This window comes from Salmo trutta, chromosome 19, assembly GCF_901001165.1.
Source record: "Salmo trutta chromosome 19, fSalTru1.1, whole genome shotgun sequence".
Taxonomy (NCBI): domain Eukaryota; kingdom Metazoa; phylum Chordata; class Actinopteri; order Salmoniformes; family Salmonidae; genus Salmo; species Salmo trutta.
The window spans coordinates 27526020-27553792 of record NC_042975.1 but is presented as its reverse complement, the minus strand read 5'-3'; the positions used below and the strand labels follow the sequence as shown (position 1 = coordinate 27553792).

Here is a 27773-nt window from a genome sequence, read left to right as displayed (position 1 = left end):
TGGCTGTCGTGTCCACAGATCCAATAAGGAGAGCTCGGTCCACTCCCAGAGATCTGTCCATCACCACAGCCCCACCTCCTCTGTCACCTCTGTGGGCTCTCTGTCCCGAGCCCAGTCCTCCACCCTCAATAGTCTCCTCAGTGCCTCTCACCCATCCCACACACCCCCCCACCCCCAAGGGGATCCCTACGCCTCCACGGGCCCCCGCAGCCCCCAGGGCCCTGGATCACACCAGGGAGACCTGTACTGCCCTGGGGCCATTCACCCTCCACTTCAGAGGGGCCACGGCTTCCCACACGACCCCTACGGCTCCACCTCCAGGATGCACCACCAGCAGCAGCAGCACCACCAATTTCAACAACAGCAACAACAACACCAGCAGCAGCAACAACAACAACAGCAGCAGCAGCAGCAACAACAACAACTCCAGCACCAACAGTACCACTCCCAGTCATCCCAGGGCCACCCTCCCCAGCACTACCCCCACCCCCAGGGGGACCCCTTCGCCATGATGGCACGCGCCCAGCAGATGGTGGACATGCTGTCAGAAGAGAACAGGCTGCTCAAGCAGGAGATGGCGGTGTGCTCTGATAAGGTCAACAAGCTGCAGAAGGTAAAAGGGGGGCAAAGGTTGATCGTTTACACATTTAAAATGCTAGGCAGGGTCACCAGGGTTGTGTAGGTTACTTTCTATATATAATCTGTTACAGTTACTAGTTACCTGTCCACAATTGTAATCAGTAACATAGCTTTTGGGTTACCCAAACTCTGTAATGTAATCTGAATACTTTCAGTTACTTTTAGATTATTTTCACCTTAAGATGCACAGGTTAGTAGCTGGCACAGCCACAAAGTCATAAAACCTGATTTTAAAAATGATTACCAATTGAACAACATCAACATCTAAGTCAATGTTAGAGTTTACATAGCTGGCCATAAATGGATGTTGCATTTTACTTGATGTGTTGTTTATGTAGGCTGCTTCTAACCCATTGCTTTCTACTTCAGATAGTAATACGATTAGGCTATATCAATTAATTTAATACCCCTTGATCTTCAAGAATAGGACTTGGAAATATAGATTAGCCAAATTGTTATACCTGAGCATAACCCCAAACCTAAGGACTAATTAGCCTAGGATTTTGTTGTCATGGAGGACTGATTGAAACTCATTGCTTGTAGTTGAAAGATAAATGCTGCTCTCAGAATGTCATGCTTTGAGCACTACTGAAAAGTGCTATTTAGATGTGAAAAACTATACTAAACAAAAATATAAACAACATGTAAAGTGTTGGTCCCATGTTTCATGAGCTGAAATAAAAGATCCCAGAAATGTTCCATATGCACAAAAAGCTTATTTCGGTCAAATTTTGTGCACACATGTTTACATCCCTGTTAGTGAGCATTTCTCCTTTGTCAAGATAATCCATCCACCTGACGTGTGGAATATAAATCAGTTGATTAAACAGCATGATCATTACACAGGTGCACAATAAAAGACCACTCTAAAATGTGCTGTTTTGTCACACAACACAATGCCACAGATGTCTCGAGCTTTGAGGGAGCATGCAATCGACATGCTGACTGCAGGAATATCCACCAGAGCTGAATGTTAATTTCTCTACCATAAGCCGCCTCCAACGTCGTTTTAGAGAATTTGGCATTACGTCCAACCGGCCTCACAACCGAAGACCACGTGTAACCACACCAGCCCAGGACCTCCACTTCCGGGCTCTTCATCTGCGGGACCGTCTGAGACCAGCCACCCGGACAGCTGATGAAACTGACTATTTCTCTGTAATTAAATCCCTTTTGTGGGGGAAAACTAATTCTGATTGGCTGAGCCTGGCTCCCAGGTGGGTATGCCTTTGCCCTCCCAGGCCCACCCATGGCTGTGCCCCTGCCCATGTGAAATCTATAGATTAGGGCATAATGAATTTATTTAAATTGACTGATTTCCTTATATGAACTGTAATGCATGTTGCGTTTATATTTTTGTTCAGTATAGATGGTAATTTTCCATGATGAAAATAAAAGTCTCAATCGTATTTTTTTTGTATTAAACTCGTTTTGACAGTATGGAGCACAATACCACAGGGGAGTTTAGAAGGGAGGAACACAAACTTTTATTCCATAGGCTGGGATCTGCTCTATGAGGCTGTTGCAAGAGCGCATTTTCACTGGCTGTCCACTGGGGCGTATTCGTTAGGCTGATTCTGTTCCAAAACATATCTTAAATGGAAGCAAACGGAACAAAACGGGGACGGATCTACCTGAATTTGTCCAATAAAAACTCTGGTTTTGCTCTGTTTGCTTCCAATTGATTCTTAAACGGTTTCCATAATGAATACACCCCTGGTCGCAAAAACAATGATTGATAGGCATCTTAAACGTCTTCAATTCAACATTAGGCTATTGGGTAAAAATACACATATACATTTGTGAACAGCCATCCACAACAACCACAATCCGTAAGGCGCAAATAGGGCTACTGCGGTCATGACATTTGGTCAGCCGGTTATTGTCTTGTAAATACAGTAATTGACCACAGTAGTGTAAAGTGCTTATGTAAAAATACTTGAAAGTATTACTAAAGTAATTTTGGGGGGTATCTGTACTTTACTTTACTATTTATATTTTTGACTACTTTTACTTCACTACATTCCTGAGGATAATTATGTACTTTTTACTCCATACATTTTCCCTGACACCCAAACGGTCTCGTTACAATTTGAATGCTTTGCACAACAGGAAAAAAGTCTAATTCACACACTTATCAAGAGAACATACCCGGTCATACCTACTGCCTCTGATCTGGAGGACTCACTAAACACATTCTTCCTTTGTAAATTATGTATGAGTGTTGGAGCGGCCCCTGGCTATCCGTAAATCAAAAAAAAACAAGGAGTTGAAATTATTTATACGTTTACTTTTGATACTTAAGTATATTTTAGCAATTATATTTCATTTAGATATTTAAGTACCATAATTTCCGGACTATTGAGCGCACCTGAATATAAGCCGCACACACTGAATTAAAAAAAAAATATTATTTTGAATAAGCCGCACATGTCTATAAGCCGCAGGTGCCTACCGGTACATTGAAACAAATTAACTTTACACAGGCTTTAACGAAACACGGCTTGTAACAAAAATAAATAGGCTTTAACGAAACACGGCTTGTAACAAAAATAAATAGGCTTTAACGAAACACGGCTTGTAACAAAAATAAATAGGCTTTAACGAAACACGGCTTGTAACAAAAATAAATAGGCTTTAACAAAACACGGCTTGTAACAAAAAATAAAAAATTAGCAGTAAGCTTTAGTTGTCTTTTTGCTTTTTTTGAGTCAATTCCTCACGCTGCTGTTTCCAACGTCTTATCATCGACTCATTAAGACCAAGCTCCCGTGCAGCAGCTCTATTTCCTTTTCCAACAGCCAGATCAATCGCCTTCAACTTGAAAGCTGCATCATATGGATTTCTCTGTGTCTTTGCCATGATGAGGGTGACAAAATGACTACCGTAATCAGAATGATGGGAAGTTTGAGAGCGCTCGATTTCATCTAAACAGTAAACAAAAAAGTTGTTTGACCTTAACCCGTTCGGCAATTTCATTGGTCTAATGAAAGCTTCATGCCGCCAAAAAACTGAGCACGTCACAGAATGTGTTTTTTTGGAGAAAAAACATTTGAATGCGGGAAAAATCCATATATTAGCCGCGTCATTGTTTAAGCCGCGAGGTTCAAAGCGTGGGAAAAAAGTTGCGGCTTATAGTCCGGAAATTACGGTATATTTAAAACCAAATACTTTTAGACTTTTACTGGGTGACTTCCACTTTTACTTAAATAATTTTCTATTAAGTTATCTTTACTTTTATTCAAGTATGAAAATTGGGTACTTTTTCCACCACTGATTGATGGTTAATTAACATAAACACGTTTAGCATCTCCAGGCCTCCGCATTCAAGCCACTGAAACATGCCTTTGGAACATCTACATTGAAAAAAGTCTAATAAATCCATTTAATATACACCATCACAATCAATCCATTATTTATTTTAGGCAGGTCTAGAGAAACATTATGATATAAAGAAAATGTATTTCAGAAGAACAGAATATGATTCGGCCTACTGCATGTTATCTGTGTATGCACCATGCCATAGGCTGTAGGCTAGTTCATTTCGCAGACAAGATATGCTTATAAGTCCCGTGCCATTATTTTATACGAAAAATATAATTTAACTTCGTTGAATAAAATATATATTTTCCCATTCCGGAGTCAGTGCTCATATGAAGTAGATATGAGTGTAAAAGTGATATTTTGAAACAGGTCCTATACGCTATACGAGTTTGAGTTATTTGGCAACTTTAGTTGTGAATGATGCAAACCTAAGAATGTCTTAGAAATCAAAACATATACAGTTGAAGTCGGAAGTTTAAAAACACTTAGGTTGGAGTCATTAAAACTCGTTTTTCAACCACTCCACAAATGTCTTGTTAACAAACTATAGTTTTGGCAAGTCGGTTAGGACATCTACTTTGTGCATGACACAAGTCATTTTTCCAACAATTGTTTACAGACAGATTATTTCACTTAAAATTCACTGTATCACAATTCCAGTGGGTCAAAAGTTTACATACACTAAGTTGACTGTGCCTTTAAACAGCTTGGAAAATTCCTGAAAATTATGTCATGGCTTTAGAAGCTTCTAATAGGTTAATTGACATCATTTGAGTCAATTGGAGGTATAGCTGTGGATGTATTTCAAGGCCTACCTTCAAACTCAGTGCCTCTTTGCTTGACATCATGGGAAAATCTAAAGAAATCAGCCAAGACCTCAGAAAACAAATTGTAGACCTCCACAAGTCTGGTTCATACTTGGGAGCAATTTCCAAACGCCTGAAGGTACCACGTTCATCTGTACAAACAATAGTACGCAAGTATTAACACCATGGGACCACGCAGCCGTCATACCATTCAGGAAGGAGACGCGTTCTGTCTCCTAGAGATGAAAGTACTTTCGTGCGAAAAGTGCAAATCAATCCCAGAACAACAGCAAAGGACCTTGTGAAGACGCTGGAGGAAACCGGTACAAAAGTATATATATCCACAGTAAAACGAGTCCTATATCGACGAACCTGAAAGGTCGCTCAGCAAGGAAGAAGCCACTGCTCCAAAACCTCCATAAAAAAAACACTTCACAAAATAGATGGCATCATGAGGCAGGACAATTATGTGGATATATTGAAGCAAGATCTCAAGACATCAGTCAGGAAGTTAAAGCTTGGTCGCAAATGGGTCTTCCAAATGGACAATGACCCCAAGCAAACTTCCAAAGTGGTGGCAAAATAGCTTAAGGACAATAAAGTCAAGGTATTGGAGTGGCCATCACAAAGCCCTGACCTCAATCCCATAGAACATTTGTAGGCAGAACTGAAAAAGTGTGTGCGAGCAAGGAGGCGTACAAACCTGACTCGGTTACACAAGCTCTGTCAGGAGGAATGGGCCAGAATTCACCCAACTTATTCTGGGAAGCTTGTGGAAGGCTACCGGTAAAGTTTGACCCAAGTTAAACAATTTAAAGGCAATGCTACCAAATACTAATTGAGTGTATGTAAACTTCTGACCCACTGGGAATGTGATGAAAGAAATAAAAGCTGAAATAAATCATTCTCTCTGCTATTATTCTGACATTTCACATTCTTAAAATAAAGTGGTGATCCTAACTGACCTAAGACAGGGAATTTTTACAAGGATTAAATGTCAGGAATTGTGAAAAACTGAGTTTAAATGTATTTGACTATGGTGTATGTAAACTTCCAACTTCAACTGTAACTGTAGGGCTGCATCTTGCATTTGCATTGATGTTAGAGGGACAATAGAGTGAGTACCAGGTCACGGTTTCCCTATAGCGATGGAACTTGGGCAAATCGAGTGTTTTAACAACGGCCGAAGATGTAACATGCGTTTCCCAAACACCACACAGAGAGAATGTTCGCTAAGTGCGTCGTTGAGGCATGTGTGGATACTGATAGGATCTAAAGAAAGCAAGCACTGCTCTCGGATCCGCGTTCTACCTTTCCAATCTTACCTTAACATTATAATTATTCGACAATACTGATGACGGATCAGCTCCTAGAAATATATATCACATATGGCTACAAATATTGAGGCAGCTTATTCTAATGTTTACCCTCTAATAACGCACTAAATCAAGATTTGCCACATCATAAAAATAAATTGACATTAGCGTATAAATAACACAAAAAAGCTAAATTAAATGAACATGACAACATGACATTTATTTCACTATCATTCAAATATATAGGTCCATGTAGACTATACTGTATTTATCTTTTAATACAGTAATTTCGCTTTTCATTTGAAACGTCTATGTCCTTCACTTGTTATGCAAAGAAATAGGCAACTTTGTATTTGTAGTCACTGTCACATTCATCTCTGAATCAGGGTCACAGAAAGACGGATAAACATCTTGATTTTGTGTTTAGCAGAGATCTTGTGTATAAAGTGACGCGGAAGGGCAAAAAGTACTTAACTGTTCTATGAGTGGTGAGACGCAGTCGTTAAATAAAGAGCATTTTCAAGAGCAATTTAAGTAAGTATAGTTTTTTGAAATCGCTCGGATTTAATGATGCTCATACGAAGGTTCTAACGATGAACATAGCCTTAAGATGCTTTTGAGAATCCGGGTCCAGGGCATTAGCCACCTGACGGTTGTTAGCTAGTTGGATACTACCAACACATGTCCAGAGTACATAAACGGAGATTACAGTAACTCAATGGTCACGTGGAATTTGACTGCGGTCATGATTTATGACTGCTGGTGTGGAGGTAATGCGGTCACCGCAACAGCCTTAGGCGCAAATAGTTAAATGAGAGAGCAGCGGTGTGAATCACATCAATGCGCTATGTAGCCTAGATATCAATAATAAGTGATATCCATATCGCCCGTAGACTAGACCACAACTGGAAGACATAACTTGGACTTTAGCCTACAAAAGCCTATTACTGCTCTTTTTCTGTGATCCATCAAATGCATTTGGTGTGTCATCATAATGTGATTTGTCATTAGACTCACTCAGGCAGGAACAAACTTAAATGTATGCATTTTTTCAGATTACAATATTTTTGCTGGTAACATAACGGATTATAGTTTGTTTAAAAAAAAGCTGTTACAACCCTGAAAGTCACTATGTTGGGCACTTCATGTAGATCTAAAAGGTTTGGATGGGTATAAGCAGTGTGGTTATTTTTCCACCTTGCCCTCTTCTGCCATATTACTTAAATTCATCTAATCCTTTTAGATCCACACAAGTGGCTAGGGGTGGATTTGGAATTGGGCATAATCCCCCCCCCCCCCCCCCCCCTCTCTCTCTCTCTCTCTTCCCCCCCTTTCTCTCCCTGGTCAGTTGGAGACAGAGATCACGTTGGTTTCGGAGGCCTACGAAAACCTGGCCAAGTCATCCACTAAAAGGGAGGCTCTGGAGAAGACCATGAGGAACAAGCTGGAGCTGGAGGTGCGCAGGCTGCACGACTTCAACAGGGACCTCAGAGGTAAGAGGTCACAATCAGCTGGAATGTCCATGGCATGCATACATATCCATTATGTAGGTTACCACGTCCTGCTGGTCAAAATAATAGTTTAATGTTCAAAGGATACCTGTTCATGGATTTATGGCAGTAGATGAAATCTATTCCATACTGCATTTATTGGGGGGAAAAACAACTTTTTAGTAGGAAAAGGTGTGTGTGGTGTGTCCTTTCTGCATTAGATTTGGGATACCTCAACAGCATTGCCTGCATATTTGTTCAGTAATATTTATTCATGTTCAGAAGCTGTGTTTGGTTTGCATTGATTGCACTGGTATGTTTGATTTGAATAGATTTTCTGAGGACAGCTTTCACCAATTTTGCCTGGTGCGGTTTACGAGCTGTGATGTTGAAACTGGTCTTGTTCATAATTGTACTACTGTGCATTTACTGTGGCACAGAGAAAAAGTAAAAGTAAAAGAGCAATCAATTGCTCGATCTGTCAATTAATCAATATGATCAATCAATGGGATATGTTAGTGTTTACAGGCAGTCCAAAGTCTCAACTTCATAACTTACTATAAAGCAGACCGAAGACCCTTCGAGCTCCAATCTTCACTCTCTGTTTCTGTAGGAAGCTCTGAGCTGAAGCCCAGTGGGTGGGGGCAGTTTCATGTCTCTAGTTTCTACCTCACTAAGCTCTTCAGTCCTACAGAGGAAAGAAAAACCTCCATTCATGGCTCCCTGCCAAGATCGGGTCCATTGGGAGATTCCATGCTTTTACAACAAATCACATAGAAACCTTTTTTTTAGGACTCTCCTTCCTCTCTTTTTTTCTCCTATCGTATTGGCAGCCTTATATATGTGAAATTGATATCTTTCTTCACTTTCGGGGGTTTAGCGTAAATGTATACCCCACTCATTGTTGTGTTTTGAGAAACACAAGGAATGGAAATGAAACAACTGAATATTTGTTTCTGGAATGCTCTCTCAGGTTGTTTCATGGTCCAGCCTGGTTGACTTAGCACTCAACTAAATATTATTTTAACGTTTGGACCAGAAATAATGGCCTGTTTTGTTTCAGGCCAATTTTCTCGTGACTCCATTAGAGAATGAGGACCTCCTCCTCTCCCTCTGCGGGGAAATGTGTGCATGTAAAGTTATTGTTTTGTTTTTGTTTGCTCGACTTTGCTGAGCAACCGGGCCCCAAGGCGTTTTATGTGCATGTAACGAAGGTTTGGATCTTAAGAACTTGAGTTCCACATTGACTCTGAGTCCAGGCCTATTAAATTCTCTTCAGGGGATTGTGAATTCCCTCCACCTCCATATTCACTTTAATCCATGGCCTTCTGTCTGTATGGCTACATTTACACAATCACAGAGCTGTATGTCGAAAGTCTGTTTGAGCTGTTTAATAGCACCAAAATCCCCATACATACCATGCATATCCTGCATATTAACTAGAGGCTGACCACATTGAATGTGCAACTCTGCAAGGAGTTTAACAGTGTGTTCTTTAAGGAGCTTAATTCCCCAGTTTTAACATGTTGTCTTGCCATTTTATGATCTAATTTCCTGCAAAGATTTGATTTATGAGAATTAGAGCATATTTGGGCATGCCTTTGTGTACGCGCACACGAGTTTGCATGTATGTGTGTGTTCACGGGCATTTGAGTGTGCACAGTGTGTCTCTTTGGCCACTAGACCCTCAGGCTGGCTCTGACCTGACTTTGGCAATGACATTCTCTGTTGCAGAGCGCATGGAAACTGCCAACAAACAGCTAGCTGCTAAGGAGTGTGAGGGATCGGAAGACAACCGCAAGACCATCTCTCAGCTACTCACCCAGAGTGAGTACATCACTAACACAGCTACCAGGGAACACCAGGCCAGGCCTCTCCAACATTCTACATCCAGTCTGAACATACCTCTGTGTGGCCTCATCAGTAAGGACATAACCAGGCAAAGGGTCTGGGGTTCATGTACTGTAGAACACTACGTATCCACTAGAAATGTCATTCAAGTCACTGTTTTTGAAGGTCCAATGAGGCCACTTTTATCTCAATATCAAATCATTTCTGGTTAACAATTAAGTTCCTTACTGTGATTGTGTTCAATTAAAATGGTCAAAAAGAAACAAAAATAGCTTCTTAGCAAAGATACATTTTGCTAGGACTGTCTGTGAGTGGTTTGAGTGGGGAGGGGAAACCTTAAAACTATCTGTTATTGGCAGAGAGGTTTGGAACTCTCTTTCTTATTGGTCTATTAACTAATTTACCACCAAGCAGGCCAAAACTCCATCCCACCAAAACAGGCAGAAATGTCACTGTCTTTTCAAACAGCTCTTAAACTAAAAGGGCATTATCATAAATTTCACAATTTCACAGTATTCCCCACCCCTTTTGCATTCAGAACAGCCTCAATTTGTCAGGGCATGGACCCTACAAGGTGTCGAAAGCATTCAACAGGGATGCTGGCCCATGTTGACTCCAATGCTTCCCACAGTTCTGTCAAGTTGGCTGGATGTCCTTTGGGTGGTGGACCATTCTTGATACACACGGGAAACTGTTGAGCGTGAAAAACCCAGCAGCGTTGCAGTTTTTGACACAAATCGGTGCACCTGACACCTACTACCATACCCTGTTTAAAGGCACTTAAATATTTTGTCTTGTCTGTTCACCCTCTGAATGGCACACATACACAATCCATGTCTCAACTGTTTCCTCCCCTTCATCTACACTGATTGAAGTGGATTTAACAGGTGCCATCAATAAGGGATCATAGCTTTCACCTGGATAGTCTATGTCATGAAACATTTTTATACAATGTTTTGTGTACTCAGTGTAAATACAACACAGGAAAATCACGTTTTTGACTGCACTGGGCATTTAACAAAAATGACACACACACACAAAACACATTTGTTTATGATGTTTAGTTATTGAAAAGGAACCTTCGCACACTCAGGATCAATTAATCATTTTAAATATATTAGGCTGAGCTTTCGGTCATCAGACCTTCATCAGAACAAAAAGTAAGCTCATGACATAACTACTTTAGTAAATCAAAGGAAGATCACTTCTTCAGAGGGCTAGTCCTCAGTGTGTGGTGTATGTGTCTCCCAGACAAAGAGACGGTGCGTGAGAAGGAGAAGCTGGAGATGGAGCTGAACGCCCTGCGCTCCACCACGGACGACCAGAGACGACACATTGAGATTAGAGACCAGGCTCTCAACAACGCCCAGGCCAAAGTAGTCAAACTAGAGGAGGAGGTGAGGATCTGACTTAGTCTAACAAGCTTTATGTATCATAATGTTCTCACTGTTGCTTCATGAATAGGTGATTTCAGAAATGTCTTGGATGCTTGAATTCATCCTGGCATTAGTTCAGTTGATTGAGCTTGAGGTAATCTCGGTTATCCAGAAGTCAAGTTCTCGCACGAAGGTTTGTCAATTCCTTTTTTCTTCTGGGGGGGATGTCAATAACAATTATGATGACCTTTGTGGAAAGGAAGGAAGCAAAGTATCCTCCCTCGTAAACGGAAACTCTCGGCCAAACCCCTTCCGCTAATTTCACCCATGTTTATCATGGTCAAAAAGCAAATGTCTGTTTTCATGAATTTTACTATAGACCATTTTGACTTTGTGGCTGTGGAATCTAGTGGAAACCGCTTATCATGCGCACACGACTTGAAAATCACCGTACCAGTTTAAGTACCACTTTCACCCAATCCTGATTCGTCCAGATAATCAGCAACGAAAACCCCAAACCAGGAAATACTGCTGCTCGTAATCACATAATTCTGTGAACCTTGACAGATTCTCGCCGTTTCATCTGTCCATGAGAATCTGTCCATGACAGATTAAGTTCGAGGATATATTTATGCCCCTTGATGGACAAGCATAGGCATGACTTTCTGTTGAGCGTAAAATAATCTAGCTATCTTCCCTGTCTTTCTCTGGTTGTGTCACCATTGAGCTTGATAGCCTGATAATGTCAATATTGAACCACAATGTCATCCATCCTATCACCTGGTATTGATTACATTATTGGCTGAAGACAGGGTCTGGTATGCGTTCAGTTGTGATCCATGGGGTTGGTTTGCACTGTTTAAAGGGTCTGGTATGCGTTCAGTTGTGATCCATGGGGTTGGTTTGCACTGTTTAAAGGGTCTGGTATGCGTTCAGTTGTGATCCATGGGGTTGGTTTGCACTGTTTAAAAGGTAAGATGGAAGACTGAAAAGTGGTTTTACATTTACTCAAAACATAGTTTCTTGTTAACGAAGCAACTGCTACTAGTCCTCAGATCCAAATCAGTGAAAACCACAAACAATCCCCCAAATAAAGATCCTTCCTCTTTGAAGTTGCTTCCCTCAGAAGTCAGTGTTTCTGATAAGATCAGTATGTCCCACTACAGTGAGCAGATAGCTGTCCCTGATGACTAGAGGGTAAATCACCCCAGCCTTGCCCCTGGTCTAGCCTACTGGAGGCCAGAGAAATGCAAAAGGCCTCTGTGGCCTTGTGTGGGCCTGGACAGAACTCCCCTGTGGAAAACTGGAGCTGCTCTGAGCATTGATGCCCCTGACTGGTAGGTTCTGTTTGTTGGCTGGTAATGTGTCTGAAATAGCCTGGCCACAGCCCAGAGGGCCAGTTAGCCAGCGGGCTGAGTGGAGCGGGAAACGAACCGGTAGTGTCCTAAAAAGCACAGGGCTGCTCCACTTCTTCTGCCCGGCACCACCACAAACGCCTGCTTGTTTCCCCGAACAAAGGCTGTCGAGTTTGAGTTTTATATCTGCCATGAAAGCTCTGAACAGGGCCAGATTCTTCGCCTGCTCTCTCTCTCCTCTGTGTGGGAACATTGTATATGCTTCTCTATTTCTCCCTCTTTCTCTCTTTTCCTCTCTTTCTTTACAGAGAGTCTCCCTGAGCTAAATCAGTCGATTGAGTGGAGCCACAGTTATAGCTCCTGTTGCAGTTCAAAGGGGCTGCAGTGCAGAGGGACTTTGAGACTTAGGGTACACAATCACTGCATTATCTTGGAGTGGGCTGTTTGGGTTGGTCACTGGGTGGGGTTGTTTGGACGAAAGGGCGCACCTGTTTCCCTGTCTCCTCCCTGGTCGTATTTCACGCATTGTCAAATACCTAATAGGACTGAATAGTTGACAGCAATTATATTGTGGCGCAAAGAAGGTGAAAGTATTGCTTTCACCAACCCAGCCAGGCTAAAAGTGGAGGAGGTTTCTGGAATGGAATGCAAACTCCCTACTTCCTGTCTACTTCCTTTCTGTGCCCTGACCACATCCTGTCTGTGTGTTTGTCTCCCTGGCTGCAGCTGAAGAAGAAGCAGGTGTATGTGGAGAAGGTGGAGCGCATGCAGCAGGCCCTGGCCCAGCTCCAGGCTGCCTGTGAGAAGAGAGAGCAGCTGGAGCACCGCTTACGCACGCGGCTGGAGAGGGAGCTGGAGTCACTGCGCATGCAGCAGGTGAGACACACGGTGTGTTAAAGACACGGAAACAAAGCAGTGTCTCAGCTGCAGCCAGCGTTAGCGGGGCATCCTGACCCAGAATTTCAGGCTCTTTCTCTCCCAAAATGTTCTCTTCCATAAATTCCATCGTCTCTTCCTGTGTGTCCAAGCGAAGCACCACAGAATGTTTTCCATTTACTTAAGCGCAGCCAGGTCATTCAGGCCAGGGGGATGCTGGGAATGTGGGGGAAAGGTTGCAGCTGACAGAACACCAGAGGTTCTGTCTGCGGAGGGAGAGAAAGAGGAAGAGCAGCCATATGTATATTCCAGTCAAGCCTTTGGGAGAAGACAGACTTGGAGCCCTGCCTCTCTACCTGGCAGTGTTGCATAGGCCAGTGGTTCCCAAACTTGTTATAGTCCCGTACTCCTTCAAACATTCAACCTCCAGCTGTACCCCCTCTAGCACCAGGGTCAGCGCACTCTCAAATGTTGTTTTTTGTCATCGTTGTAAGCCTGTCACACACACACTATACGATATATTTATTAAACATAAGAATGAGTGTGAGTTTGTCACAACCCGGCTCGTGGGAAGTGACAAAGAGCTCTTATAGGACAAGGGGACATATAATAATATAATAATAATCAATCATTTTGCTCTTTACTTAACCAGCTTACATATAAAACCTTATTTGTTCATCAAAAATTATGAATAACTCACCACAGGTTAATGAGAAGGGTGTGCTTGAAAGGCTGGACATAACAATGTTGGGTTGTATTGGAGAGAGTCTCAGTCTTAAATCATTTTCCACACATAGTCTGTGCCTGTATTTAGTTTTCATGCTAGTGAGGGCTGAGAATCCACTCTCACTCGCATAGGTATGGGGTTGCAAAGGGCATCAGTGTCTTAACACTCAGATACTCTGAGCGCAAAAATCTGTCAGTGGCTTCTGATTAATCAATTTTCACAGAACTTGTTGCAATTTGGATGAGGCTCTCTTGTTCAGATATCGGTAAGTGGACTGGAGGTAGGGCATGAAAGGGATAATGAATCCAGTTGTTTGTGTCGTCCGTTTCGGGAAAGTACCTGCGTAATTGCACACCCAACTCACTCAGGTGCTTCACTATATCACATTTGACATTGTCCGTAAGCTTGAGTTCATTTGCACACAAAAAATCTTACAATGATGGAAAGACCTGTGTGTTGTCCTTGTTAATGCAGACAGAGAAGAGCTCCAACTTCTTAATCATAGCCTCAATTTTGTCCCACACATTGATTATAGTTGTGGAGAGTCCCTGTAATCCTAGATTCAGATCATTCAGGCGAGAAAAAACATCACCTAGATAGGCCAGTCGTGTGAGAATGCAAACGGTCAGACAAGTGAGAAAATGATGGTCAGTAAAGAAAACTTTAAGCTCGTCTTTCAATTTAAAAAAACGTGTCAATACCTTGCCCCTTGATAACCAGCTCACTTCTGTATGTTGTAAAAGCGTTATATGGTCACTGCCCATATCATTGCATAGTGCAGAAAATACGAGAGTTCAGGGGCCTTGCTTTAACAAAGTTAACCATTTTCACTGTAGTGTCCAAAACATCTTTCAAGCTGTCAGGCATTCCTTTGGCAGCAAGAGCCTCTCAGTGGATACTGCAATGTAAACAAGTGACGTCTGGAGCAACTGCTTGCACGCGCATTACCACTCCACTATGTCTCCCTGTCATGGCTTTTGCGCCATCAGTATAGATACCAACACATCTTGACCACCAAAGTCCATTTGATGTCACAAAGCTGTCCAATACTTTAAAAAATATCCTCTCCTGTTGTCCCAGTTTCCAGTGGTTTGCTGAAGAGGATGTCTTCCTTAATTGACCCCCCTCCATAAACGTAACGGACATATACCAGGAGCTGTGCCAGGCCTGCCACGTCTGTTGACTCATTCAGCTGTAATGCATAGAATTCACTGGCTTGTATGTGAAGCAGTAATTGTTTCAAAACATCTCCTGCCTGTATTTGACATTGTTGTTATTTCTTTGAACACTAGATGGTTTCATTTTATTTTTGGCAGTGAAACGAGGCTACTCAGGTGAGAAAAAAACATCACCCAAATGTATAGCCCCGTTGGAAAATATAAATGGACTATTTGAAAATGTGAATCACATTTTTATTTAGCGTACCCTGACGGAATTCCTCGTACCCCTGGGGCCATGGTTTAGACAGCAATTGTGTGTATTACAAATGCATAAGTGCCTGTGACTGCAAGTTGATGCCTCACTTGGATGGCAGTTGAGCTCTTGAATAATTGTGAGGTTTACTGACGACCAAACCTTCCACCCCCATTGTCTCCGCTCCCCCCATCCAGAGACAAGGGGTCTCCCAGAGCAGCAGCAGTGGTCAGGAGTACAGTGCCACGGCCCTGATGGAGCACCTGAGGGAGAAGGAGGAGAGAATCCTGGCTCTGGAGGCAGACATGACCAAATGGGAGCAGAAATACCTGGAGGAGAGCGTTATGAGGCAGTTTGCCCTGGATGCCGCCGCCTCTGTCGCCACCCAGAGGGACACATTGTCGTCGGTGATAAGTCACTCCCCCAGCAGCAGCTATGAGCAGCAGCTGTCAGTGGAGGCTCGTATCCAGAAGGAGGAGGAGGAAATCCTCATGGCCAACCGCCGCTGTCTAGACATGGAAAGCAGGTAAATAGCTGTGTGTTTGATCTTTGGAAAGCCTGGAGAAGCGTTTAAATTTGATATAATATTAAATATATTCTGTACAGACCACTATACAGATACTGTCCTTAACAGCCTAACACAACCACTTACCCTAGCCCCATAACCTCAGTACAGCAAAGCAACCATGACCCCAGTCAAACCCAGTCTAAAACTCCTATTGTTCTCACTGATCATACAGAACACAATATAAGTCTTTACGGTACATTTAATGCATTCTGCACATTACAGGATGTTGTGCTTCCTTTTATTTGAATAACTGTACTCATGTCCCGTCCCACAGGATAAAGAACCTGCACGCCCAGATCATAGAGAAGGATGCCATGATCAAGGTGCTCCATCAGCGTTCCAGGAAGGATCCCAACAAGGACCGGGACGCCCAGGCCATCATGCGGCCCTCTAAGTCCCTGATGTCCATTGCCAACACGGGGGGCTCGGGCCTGCTCTCCCACAGCCTTGGCCTCAGCAGCTCACCCATCACAGAGGAGCGCAAGGACAGCAGCTGGAAGGGCAGCCTGGGTGGGAATGCTATTGGTTTTCATGTTAGGTTGTGTGATGTGCCACATAACAAAGGCTATTTTAAGTTTTCCCTTGTTATATTTGAATTGAGTGGGGTAGATACTGGAACTGCAGACTTTAGGAGAGATTTCTAATTACACATTATTCCTTATATACTATATAGTGCACTACTTTTGACTAGACTCAGCCTAGGGCTCTTGTGAAAAGTACTGCACTATAAGGGGAATAGGGTGTCATGGTAGAGGGACAACAGCTGGAAGTCTGGTTCGGATGAAGAGGGCAGGGAGAGTACAGGAAGGTGATTCACAGGCCTCTGAGATGTGTTAGTCAGAACGTGATGATGGACAGACAAAGGGGTGTGGAGGGTGTCAAGGACATGAATGGTCGTCAGCTGCGGGTATGGAATGTACAGTTCAGTCGTAATCATCAGGCTGAATAACAATCGGGTGGTCTTGAAGGAGGGTGGGAAGTTAAATATTATGCAACTCAGATTTTTGATTTTCAGTTGGGATTGAATGAATGCTGCTTAATTGTTGTGTGTATTCTGAATGTACCGTGTGTTACTATCTACTTCAACTTGCTTCCATGTGCATGAATAAAAAAACTTGAGAGCTTGTCATGGGTAACCCAGCACCACCACATGTCTAACAGGTTTCCTCTGTTCTCTCCCCTCAGGAGTTCTGTTGGGTCCAGAGTACCGTACTGACTCTCTGAGGACAGAGTCCATCTCGTCATCTCCCTCTCCGGTCCTGCCCCTGACAGGGGGCCACTCTAAGACAGGCAGCAGGGACAGCTGCACTCAGACAGACAAGGGCCAGAGCCAGGGTCAGGAGGCTAGCAGCAAGCCCAGCACCCCAGCCCTGCAGAGCATGACCCTGCCAAGCCGACTCTCCAGCCCCAGTCCTGTTTACATACCAGACCGCATCGCAGGTACAGTAGGACAGGGCAAGCTGCCAGCTTTAGGGCTATGCTATAGTATATTACATTCAATAGGTTTTTGGTCAACGCTCCACAATAGTGTAGTCTGCTGTGGACACAAGTAGGGCCAGGGGTTTTTCCTGACCACAGGTCCTAATTATAGCCTTTAACTAGGGTCCAGAGTCAGACCCAGTTAATATTGAGTGTTTGCTGTCTGCAATTTGAGAAATATAAACGTTGAATTAGACCTGACCCACGAGGATGCAGCTGCAATGTGCAGTGCTAACACTGCAGAATGGCAAACAACACTTGTGATTGTCAGTGTGGCCCATCACTTCAGGCAATAGACTGACCTGAATCGTTTCTAGGAAAATGATCTAACCAAGAACAAATACACTTTTGTTTAAAATCTGTTTTGACGTGTTGCGAGACTAATTCAAGAAATAATCCGAGAACTGCAAATTTGTTTCAACCATATAAAGAAGTGGAGTTATGAAACCAATAGCTGTAGGGGAAGTGGATAAGCGAGAGTGGGTCAGATGCTCTGGATGGGTAATTTGGGGTCAAACATCCTATCAAATATAGTGTGCTGGATATTGTTTTCTCTAAGGCAAATCACCTATTCCCTTTAGAGTGCACTACTTACAGTGCCTTCAGAAAGTATTCACACTCCTTGACTTTTTCCACATTTTGTTGTGTTAGTCTGAATATAACATTTGTTTAAAACAATTTCACTGGCCTACCCACAATACCCCATAATGTAAAATTTACACATGAATAAAAAATGAAAAGCTGAGATGTCTTGAGTCTGTAAGTGTCCAACCCGTTTGTTATGAAAGCCTGACAGTAAATAAGTTCAGGAGTAAAAACATGCTTAACAAATCACAATGTTTAACAGGATTTTTTATGATTATCTCATCTCTGTACACTGCACATACTATTATCTGTAAGGCCCCTCAGTCGAGCAGTGAATTTCAAACACAGAATCAACCACAAAGACCAGAGAGGTTTTTCAATGCCTCACGAAGAAGGGCACCTATTGGTAGAAGTAGGCATTGAATATCCCCTTGAACATGGTGAAGTTATTAATTACACTTTGAATGGTGTATCTATACACCCAGTCACTACAAAGATATAGGTGTCTTTCCTAACTCAGTTGCCTGAGAAGAAGGAAACCCCTCAGGGATTTCGCCACGAGGCCAATGGTGACTTTAAAACAGTTACAGAGTTTAATGTCCATGATAGGAGAAAACTTAGGAAGGATCAACAACATTGTAGTTACTCCACAATACTAACCTAAATGACAGAGTGAAAAGAAGGAAGCCTATACAGAATACAAATATTCCAAATGTGCATCCTGTTTGCTACAAGGCACTAAAGTAATAATCCAACAAATGTGGCAAAACAACACACTTTTTGTTCTGAATCCAAAGTGTTATGTTTGGGGCTAATCCAATACAACACAATGCCGAGTACAACTCTCCATATTTTCAAGCATAATGGTGGCTGCATCATGTTATGAGTATGCTTGTAATCGATAAGGACTGGGAAGTTTTTCAGGAAAAAAAAATGAACCGAATGGAGCTAAGCACAGGCAAAATCCTCAAGGAAAACCTGTTTGTCTGCTTTCCACCAATAACCTAAAACACAAGGTCAAATCTACACAACGGAGTTGCTTACAAGAAGCCAGTGAATGTTCCTGAGTGGCCGAGTTACAGTTTTGACTTAAATCTGCTTGAAAATCTATGGCAAGACCTGAAAATGGTTGTCTAGCAATGATCAACAACCAATTTGACAGAGCTTGAAGAATTTTGAAAAGAGGAATGGCCAAATGTTGCAAAACCCAGGTGTGGAAAGCTCTTAGAGACTTACCTAGAAAGACTCACAGCTGTAATTGCTGCCAGAGGTGCTTCTACAAAGTATTACATTTATGTAAATTATATATTTCTGTATTTCATTTTCAATAAATTTGCTACAATTTCTAAAAACATGTTTTTAATTTGTCATTATGGGGTATTGTGTGTAGATGGGTGAGGGGAAAAAATCTATTCAATCCATTTTGAATTCAGGCTGTAAAATAAAATGTTTTGAATAAGTCAAGGGGTATGAATACTTTATAAAAACTGTATGTGGCTCTGGTCAAGAGTAGTGATCTATACGGGGATTGGGGACTATGATGAGTCTTTGTTTTAGGGGTAGACATTCCCTTTGATCAGTTGACTAACCTTCTCCCTGTTTGTCTGTAGATGTGCCTGTGTTCCATAGCAGTACCCTGGAGAGGCGCGCCCCTGTGCAGTCCCACCCCCAGCCCCCATCAGCCTCCCAACAGGAGTTGGACAACGACATGGTGGAGGTCCTCATCTGAACCTCAACCCCTGACCTCTGAACCGTGGCCTCTATAGGTCACAGGACAGGACGGGAGGACAATGTGTGTTTGTGCACAGTCGACACACTCACACACAAACACATTCATACACACACTTTCAAAATAGGTGAATGATTACTTTTTTTCCATTTAAAAAATATATATGTTTGGTGTTTAACTAGGGTGTGTTAAAATGCACTATTTTTCTAGATGTGTTTTTAATGAACAATACCATGTTTTAATTAATACCATGTACAGTTTGAGTCGGGAGGTTTTAGTGTCATCAGAATGATCAATTAACTCTCTTGTACAGTGTTGCTGGAGGCTATTGGTTAACTAGCCCCCTTGGACCAAATTTATTGGCTACCATTCATTGCATTTATTGCACTACTTATTTTTCTGAGTGTGTTTCAAAACGTTGTTTTTTAACATTTAGTCTGACTTAGGTATTCTTATTTATGTGTGTTAGTACTTTATTCACCAATGTTAGATGTGGCACTTGGGTAATCAAAGATATATTGTAAACTACAAAACATTATTTTAACCTGTAAATACTGTATTTAGATACTGTGTGTATGGCATGTGTATCATTTAACTGAACCGAATGGAATAGGTTTTTAGAAGCCATTCAGTTACATGGCACTGCCAGCCAAGGACCACAATGCACTGTTTAAAGTATTGGGGGCCCAGCCTCACATGTCACAGTGGAGAGCATAGGGGAGCGAGAATCACACCTTTCTACTGTGGTCCAATGTGCTGCATGTGTGACCCCACTGGATGGGGTCAGTCTCTTTGAAGTACAGTAGAAGAGGTTTGGTGTTCACCAATGTGTCTATGCTTCAGTTATAAGGTTCTCCACCATACCTGTTAAGTGTAATTCCTTCCAGTCTGGCTGGGTTTGGTTAGGGTCTTCCGCCCAAACTTGCTTCAAATTATTTTAGGCCTAAAATAGTCAGTTGGGATTTTAACTTCTAGTTTATGCAACGATCAGACATTCTGGTAATTACCTGTCCTACACCTACACAAATTAACAAGCTTGATTGGCATTGTGTGTATACAGTGCATTTGAAAGTATTCAGAACCCTTGACTTTTTCCCCCAAAAATTACATTACAGCCTTATTCTAAAATGGATTAAATTGTTTTTTTCCCTCATCAATTTGCACACAATACTGCATAATGACAAAGTAAAAACAGGTTTTTAGAGATTTTTGCAAAAGAGTTACATTTACATAAGTATTCAGACCCTTTACTCAGTACTTTGTTGAAGCACCTTTGGCAGCGATTACAGCCTCGAGTTGTCTTGGGTATGACGCTACAAGTTTGGCACACCTATATTTGAGGAGTTTCTCCCATTCTTCTCTGCAGATCCTCTCAAGCTCTGTCAGGTTGGATGGGGAGCGTCGCTGCACAGCTATTTTCAGGTCCCTCTGATCGGGTTCAAGTCCGGGCTCTGGCTGGGCCACTCAAGGACATTCAGAGACTTGTCCCGAAGCCACTCCTGCATTGTCTTGGCTGTGTGCTTAAGGTCGTTGTTCTGTTGAAAGGTAAACCTTCGCCCCAGTCTGAGGTCCTGAGAGCTCTGGAGCAGGTTTTCATTAAGGATCTCTCTGTACTTTGAGCCGTTCATCTTTCCCTCGATCCTGACTAGTCTCCCAGTCCCTGCCTCTGAAAAACTTCCCCGCAGCATGATGCTGCCACCACCATGCTTCACTGTAGGGATGGTGCCAGGTTTCCTCCAGACGTGACACTTGGCATTCAGGCCAAATAGTTCAATCTTGGTTTCATCAGACCAGAGAATCTTTTTTCTCATGGTCTGAGTCCTTTAGGTGCCTTTTGGCAAACTCCAAGCAGGCTGTCATGTGCCTTTTACTCAAGAGTGGCTTCCGTCTGGCCACTCTACCATAAAGGCCTGAATGGTAGTGCTGCAGAGATGGTTGTCCTTTTGGAAGGTTGTCCCATCTCCACAGAGGAACTCTAGAGCTCAGTCAGAGTGTTCTTGGTCACCTCCCTGGCCAAGGCCCTTCTCCTTCGATTGCTCAGGTTGGCCAGGCGGCCAGCTCTAGGAAGAGTCTTGGTGGTTCCAAACTTCTTCCATTCTTCCGGAATGATGGAGGCCACTGTTCTTGGGGACCTTCAATGCTGCAGAAATGTTTTGGTACCCTTCCCCAGATCTGTGTCTCGACACAATCCTGTCTTGGCCCTCTAACGACAATTCCTTCGACCTCATGGCTTGGTTTTTGCTCAGACATGCACTGTCAACTGTGGGACCTTATATAGACAGGTGTGTGTCTTTCCAAATCATGTCCAATCAATCGAATTTACCACAGGTGGACTCCAATCAAGTTGTAGAAGCATCTGAAGGATGATCAATGGAGCAGGATGCACCTGAGCTCAATTTAGAGTCTCATAGCAAAGGGTCTGAATACTTATGTAAATAAGGTATTTGTTTTTTAGGTTTATTAGATTTGCAAAAATTTATAAAAACCTGTTTTTGCTTTGTCATTATAAGATATTGTGTGTATATTGATGAGGAAAAAGTTGTATTTAATAAATTTTAGAATAAGGCTGTAACGTAACAAAATGTTGAAAAAGGAAAGGGATCTGACTACTTTCCGAATGCACTGTATATGACACTATATGGCTGTGTTTAAAAGCAGACCAATTCTGATCTTTTTCCATTAATTGGTCTTTTGACCAATCAGATCAGCTCTTTTGCCAATAAATGGGCAAAAGATCAGAATTGGTCTGGCTGTGTGCAGCCTATGTGGTGATAAAATAGTGTTAGCAGTTGAAATCCAAGACAGTTTCATAACTGCACGTGCCTTGCTTTTGACCAAAGGTAACAGAATGAGTTTATCTATAGCTCGTTTTACAGACAACGATCATATAATATATCACGTCAGCAACTTTTTAAGTGACTTTGAAATATTCACCCACATCACAATCTAGGTAGCAGTTGTGAACATTTCCAATCCAAAGCCAAAAATATGGGACCAAATAAACACTCCATCAGCTGGTCACCTGGCTTGAACCCACTATTGTCTGTAGTTTCAAAAGTTTACAAGGGGGGCATTTAAAAAAACAAAGGTCAACAATGTGTCTCAACAAATTGAACTTCCCCTGCTCAAACAAACTGTCCCCTCATATCTACATTTCTCCAACCTGGCTGATGCTAGTAGGCCAGTGTTTAAGAGAACTATGTCAGTATTGTAACTGAAGGAAAAGCACATTTCCAGTTTTTGAAAATGTAACATTTGCAGCACAGGGGGCATTTTCTCCCTGTCTAGTGTCAAGTTGGCTGTCCAGGATAGACAATGGACCCTGGGAGTGGGGACTGAGGTTGAATGGTCAATTTCTTTTAAATTCGCTGTTACATTTCAGCTGAGGCTCAGGCCAGGCTACCGCATTTGGGGCACCGACCTCTGGGCATTTATAATGCTATTCTACACATTTGTCATGAGGCTAATAAAAAATGTTGCAGTTTTAAAGCTAATTTCCTGCAATTCTACACTTTTTGCCATGGGCAGAGATTTTTTTTGCTGTTTTATAGCTTATCTCATGCTTTTGTTCACATTTTGCCATGAGGCTGAGAAGATTTTGCCATTTTAAAGCAAATTTCCTGCTATTCTACACATTTTGCAGAGGCTGAAAGAAAACATTGCTGTTTTAAAGCAAATTTCCTACAATTCTACACATTTTGCTATCATATACTATTTGGGGGCCCCCTGACCTCATGGGACCCCAACCCCCCAAATGTATTTTTAGTTTTTTGGGGAATAGGGGGACACATGCCCTGTGTACCCATTCGGTAATCCGTCCCTGCTTAGGCTCATTTGGATGGCTATCAGTTGCACTTGCTGTTTTACCGTATGTAAATTGAAAATGTTCAATGGTTACATTTTCAAAAGGCCAATGGATTTTAATATTCAACTTATTGGGAGAGCATTGAATGTTCTCTCGTGGTGTGACTGACAGTCATATGGACATTTCAAAGTCCCCATTATCAGGGACTGTACCAGCCTGTACCTGAAGCTTCAGAAGATGTTATTTATACTTAAATTAATTCAACTCTTAAAGCAAAGGTATTCCACTTAATCTGTTCTGATGGTAACTTTTTGTTGTCCCAACCGAAGGCCAGTCCTTGAGTCTTGCTTCAAATTTCAACCCTAAATCATAAGGCCCTCTGTGTTCTGAGCCAGGAGCCAATAAATATGTGCTGTATCCATTACTGTTAAACAACAGACAATTTCACAAGTTCTCTCATGTTACAAGTGTTTAACATTTACATGTTTAAGTCACAAAGTGAGCAGTAAGTGCCTGCAGACCTGCCTTATCAGTGTGGTGATGGGAATGATTCTCATCCAACTTTGTATTAATGTTTGTGATCAATCAAGTTGCAGATGGTACTGGTAAACTCACCAACTATCTTTAAAGATGCAAGGTCTTTTAGTATTTTGGTGCATTTTCACAAAGTCCATACAATAGACGCTGCTGTACAATTGCCATTCATGTTGAATTAAATTAATTCTAATCAAGATTGTTTTTTTTTTTACAAAAATCATCTCATGCCGTTTCACTATGATGTTCTGACAATGTTCCAAATAATGACTTTCCAAATGTTTCAGAAAGTGAGTTCTCTTGGTTTAGAATTCATTTCATTTTTTAAATAAATAAATATACAATGCGACTCATGTTCGTTCTGTGCATTATGCTCTATTGGAATGTATACTACACATTGATTTAAATTGGGTGGTCTAGACTAAGGTTCAAGCGGTTGAAAGACCCAACAGACAACACAAACCTCACTCAACATATCAAATCTAATTTATTAAATACATGTACAAGAAAAGCCAGTGCAACTTAAATGGAAAAATAAAGCCCATGCAATAAATATGTGCAACATGTACATTCATTGTGATTAACATAATTTGACTTCTGTGAAAAACATGACTGCATATATAATTTCATTGGATAAACTTAAGTTCCAAGCCACAGAAGTCTTGATTAAATATAAACTACATGACCAAAAGTATGTGGAGACCTGCTCGTTGAACATCTCATTCCAAAATCATGGGCATTAATATGGAGTTGGTCCCCCCTTTGCTGCTGTAACAGCCTCCACTCTTCTGGGAAGGCTTTCCACTAGATGTTAGAACACTGCTGCAGGGACATTCTTCCATTCGGGCATTAGAGAGGTCAGGCACTGATGTTGGGCGATTATGCCTGGCTCGCAGTCGGCGTTCCAATTCATTCCAAAGGTGTTCGATGTGGTTGGTCAGGGCTCAATGCAGGCCAGTAAAGTTCTTCACACCAATCGACAAACCATTTCTGTATGGACCTCGCTTTGTGCACGGGGGCATTGTCATAATGAAACAGGAAAGGGCCTTCCCCAAACTGTTGCCACAAAGTTGGAAGCCTAGAATTGTCTAGAATGTCATATTGCATTCCCCCCCCCTCCTCTCTCTCTGCGGATGACTTCGTCAACCATTTTGAAAAGAAGGCTGATGACATTCGATCCTCGTTTGCTAAGCCAAACGACACCGCTGGTCCTGCTCACACTGCCCTACCCTGTGCTTTGACCTCTTTTTCCCCTCTCTCTCCAGATGAAATCTCGCGTCTCGTGACGGCCGGCCGCCCAACAACCTGCCCACTTGACCCTATCCCCTCCTCTCTTCTCTTCTCCAGACCATTTCCGGAGACCTTCTCCCCTACCTCACCTCGCTCATCAACTCATCCTTGACCGCTGGCTACGTCCCTTCCGTCTTCAAGAGAGCGAGAGTTGCACCCCTTCTGAAAAAACCTACACTCGATCCCTCCGATATCAACAACTACAGACCAGTATCCCTTCTTTCTTTTCTCTCCAAAACTCTTGAACGTGCCGTCCTTGGCCAGCTCTCCTGCTATCTCTCTCAGAATGACCTTCTTGATCCTAATCAGTCAGGTTTCAAGACTGGGCATTCAACTGAGACTGCTCTTCTCTGTGTCACGGAGGCTCTCCGCACTGCTAAAGCTAACTCTCTCTCCTCTGCTCTCATCCTTCTAGACCCATCTGCTGCCTTTGATACTGTGAACCATCAGATCCTCCTCTCCACCCTCTCCGAGCTGGGCATCTCCGGCGCGGCCCACGCTTGGATTGCGTCCTACCTGACAGGTCGCTCCTACCAGGTGGCGTGGTGAGAATCTGTTTCCGCACCACGTGCTCTCACCACTGGTGTCCCCCAGGGCTCTGTTCTAGGCCCTCTCCTATTCTCACTATACACCAAGTCACTTAGCTCGGTCATATCCTCACATGGTCTCTCCTATCATTGCTACGCAGACGACACACAATTAATCTTCTCCTTTCCCCCTTCTGATAACCAGGTGGCGAATCGCATCTCTGCATGTCTGGCAGACATATCAGTGTGGATGACGGCTCACCACCTCAAGCTGAACCTCGGCAAGACGGAGCTGCTCTTCCTCCCGGGGAAGGACTGCCCGTTCCATGATCTCACCATCACGGTTGACAACTCCCTTGTGTCCTCCTCCCAGAGTGCTAAGAACCTTGGCGTGACCCTGGACAACACCCTGTCGTTCTCCACTAACATCAAGGCGGTGACCCGATCCTGTAGGTTCATGCTCTACAACATTCGCAGAGTACGACCCTGCCTCACACAGGAAGCGGCGCAGGTCCTAGTCCAGGCACTTGTCATCTCCCGTCTGGATTACTGCAACTCGCTGTTGGCTGGGCTCCCTGCCTGTGCCATTAAACCCCTACAACTCATCCAGAACGCCGCAGCCCGTCTGGCGTTCAACCTTCCCAAGTTCTCTCACGTCACCCCAATCCTCCGCTCTCTCCACTGGCTTCCAGTTGAAGCTCGCATCCGCTACAAGACCATGGTGCTTGCCTACGGAGCTGTGAGGGGAACGGCACCTCCGTACCTTCAGGCTCTGATCAGGCCCTACACCCAAACAAGGGCACTGCGTTCATCCACCTCTGGCCTGCTCGCCTCCCTACCTCTGAGGAAGCACAGTTCCCGCTCAGCCCAGTCAAAACTGTTCGCTGCTCTGGCACCCCAATGGTGGAACAAGCTCCCTCACGACGCCAGGACAGCGGAGTCAATCACCACCTTCCGGAGACACCTGAAACCCCACCTCTTTAAGGAATACCTGGGATAGGATAAAGTAATCCTTCTAACCCCCCCCCCCCCCCCCCCAAAGATTTAGATGCACTATTGTAAAGTGGTTGTTCCACTGGATATCATAAGGTGAATGCACCAATTTGTAAGTCGCTCTGGATAAGAGCGTCTGCTAAATGACTTAAATGTAAATGAAATTGTATGCTTTAGCGTTAAGATTTCCCTTTACTGGAACTAAGGGGCCTAGCCCGAACCATGAAAAACAGCCCCAGACTATTACTCCAAACTTTACAGTTTGCACTATGCAGTCGGGCAGGTAGCGTTCTCCTGGCATCCGCCAAACCCAGATTAGTCTGTCGGAATGCCAGATGGTGAAGTGTGATTCATCACTCCATAGAACGCGTTTCCACTGCTCCAGAGTCCAATGTCGGCGAGCTTTACACCACTCCAGCTGACACTTGGCATTGCGCATGGTGATGATCTTAGGCTTGTGTGGCTGCTTGGCCATGGAAACCCATTTCATGAAGCTCCTGACGAACAGTTCGTGTTGACGTTGCTTCCAGAGGCAGTTTGTAACTCAGTAGTGAGTGTTGCAACCGAGGACTGACGATTTTTACGTCTGTCCTTGGTATGTTTGTCTATGGAGATTACATGGCTGTGTGCTCAATTATATACACCTGTCAGCAACAGGTGTGGCTGAAATAGTTTGAAGGGGTGTCCACATACTTTTGTATATATAGTGTAGGTCTTACAGATGAACCTTATTACCTATGTACTGTCTACAACTGATTACAATTTAGGCTTCTTTAGGTCTGAAGAGTTCCAAGTAAATCATGCCATAATAGTTTACTAGATACTTCAGACCAGTTACCAACTGACTTGTGGCGATCCACCCCCAGATACAGTGGCTATGGGAAGAGACTACCAACTACATTCAAATGTTAAAAGTATATACAAGTTGTGTTTGAACAGACCTATGACGTGAATCTGATTATCTAACCTAGCCACCAGAATGTAGCAGAGCTTCAGCAGTAACACCATCACCTCCTCCAGCCATGGTAAACACTAGCTGTCCAGGTCACAGACGGCCAATCCTTTATGCATGGATCAATCGCTGATTATG

General features: G+C 43.0%; 1 protein-coding gene across 6 annotated transcripts in view; it reads left to right on the top strand.

The window, feature by feature from the left end:
• The window catches only part of LOC115154275 (angiomotin), a 47088-nt gene extending 26984 nt beyond the window's left edge, over window positions 1-20104 (top strand). For 5 of the 6 annotated variants that reach the window (XM_029700329.1, XM_029700333.1, XM_029700330.1 and 2 more), the window contains 9 exons: window positions 19-613; window positions 7434-7578; window positions 9310-9402; window positions 10678-10823; window positions 12884-13045; window positions 15371-15699; window positions 16016-16251; window positions 16927-17181; window positions 19416-20104. In XM_029700329.1, coding sequence (XP_029556189.1) covers window positions 19-613; window positions 7434-7578; window positions 9310-9402; window positions 10678-10823; window positions 12884-13045; window positions 15371-15699; window positions 16016-16251; window positions 16927-17181; window positions 19416-19534 — 2080 coding nt within the window. In that variant the 3' untranslated portion in view covers window positions 19535-20104. The remainder of the gene's footprint in view (window positions 1-18; window positions 614-7433; window positions 7579-9309; window positions 9403-10677; window positions 10824-12883; window positions 13046-15370; window positions 15700-16015; window positions 16252-16926; window positions 17182-19415) is intronic. The other variant, XM_029700331.1, reaches the window with a different exon arrangement.
• Window positions 20105-27773: the final 7669 nt, after the last annotated feature.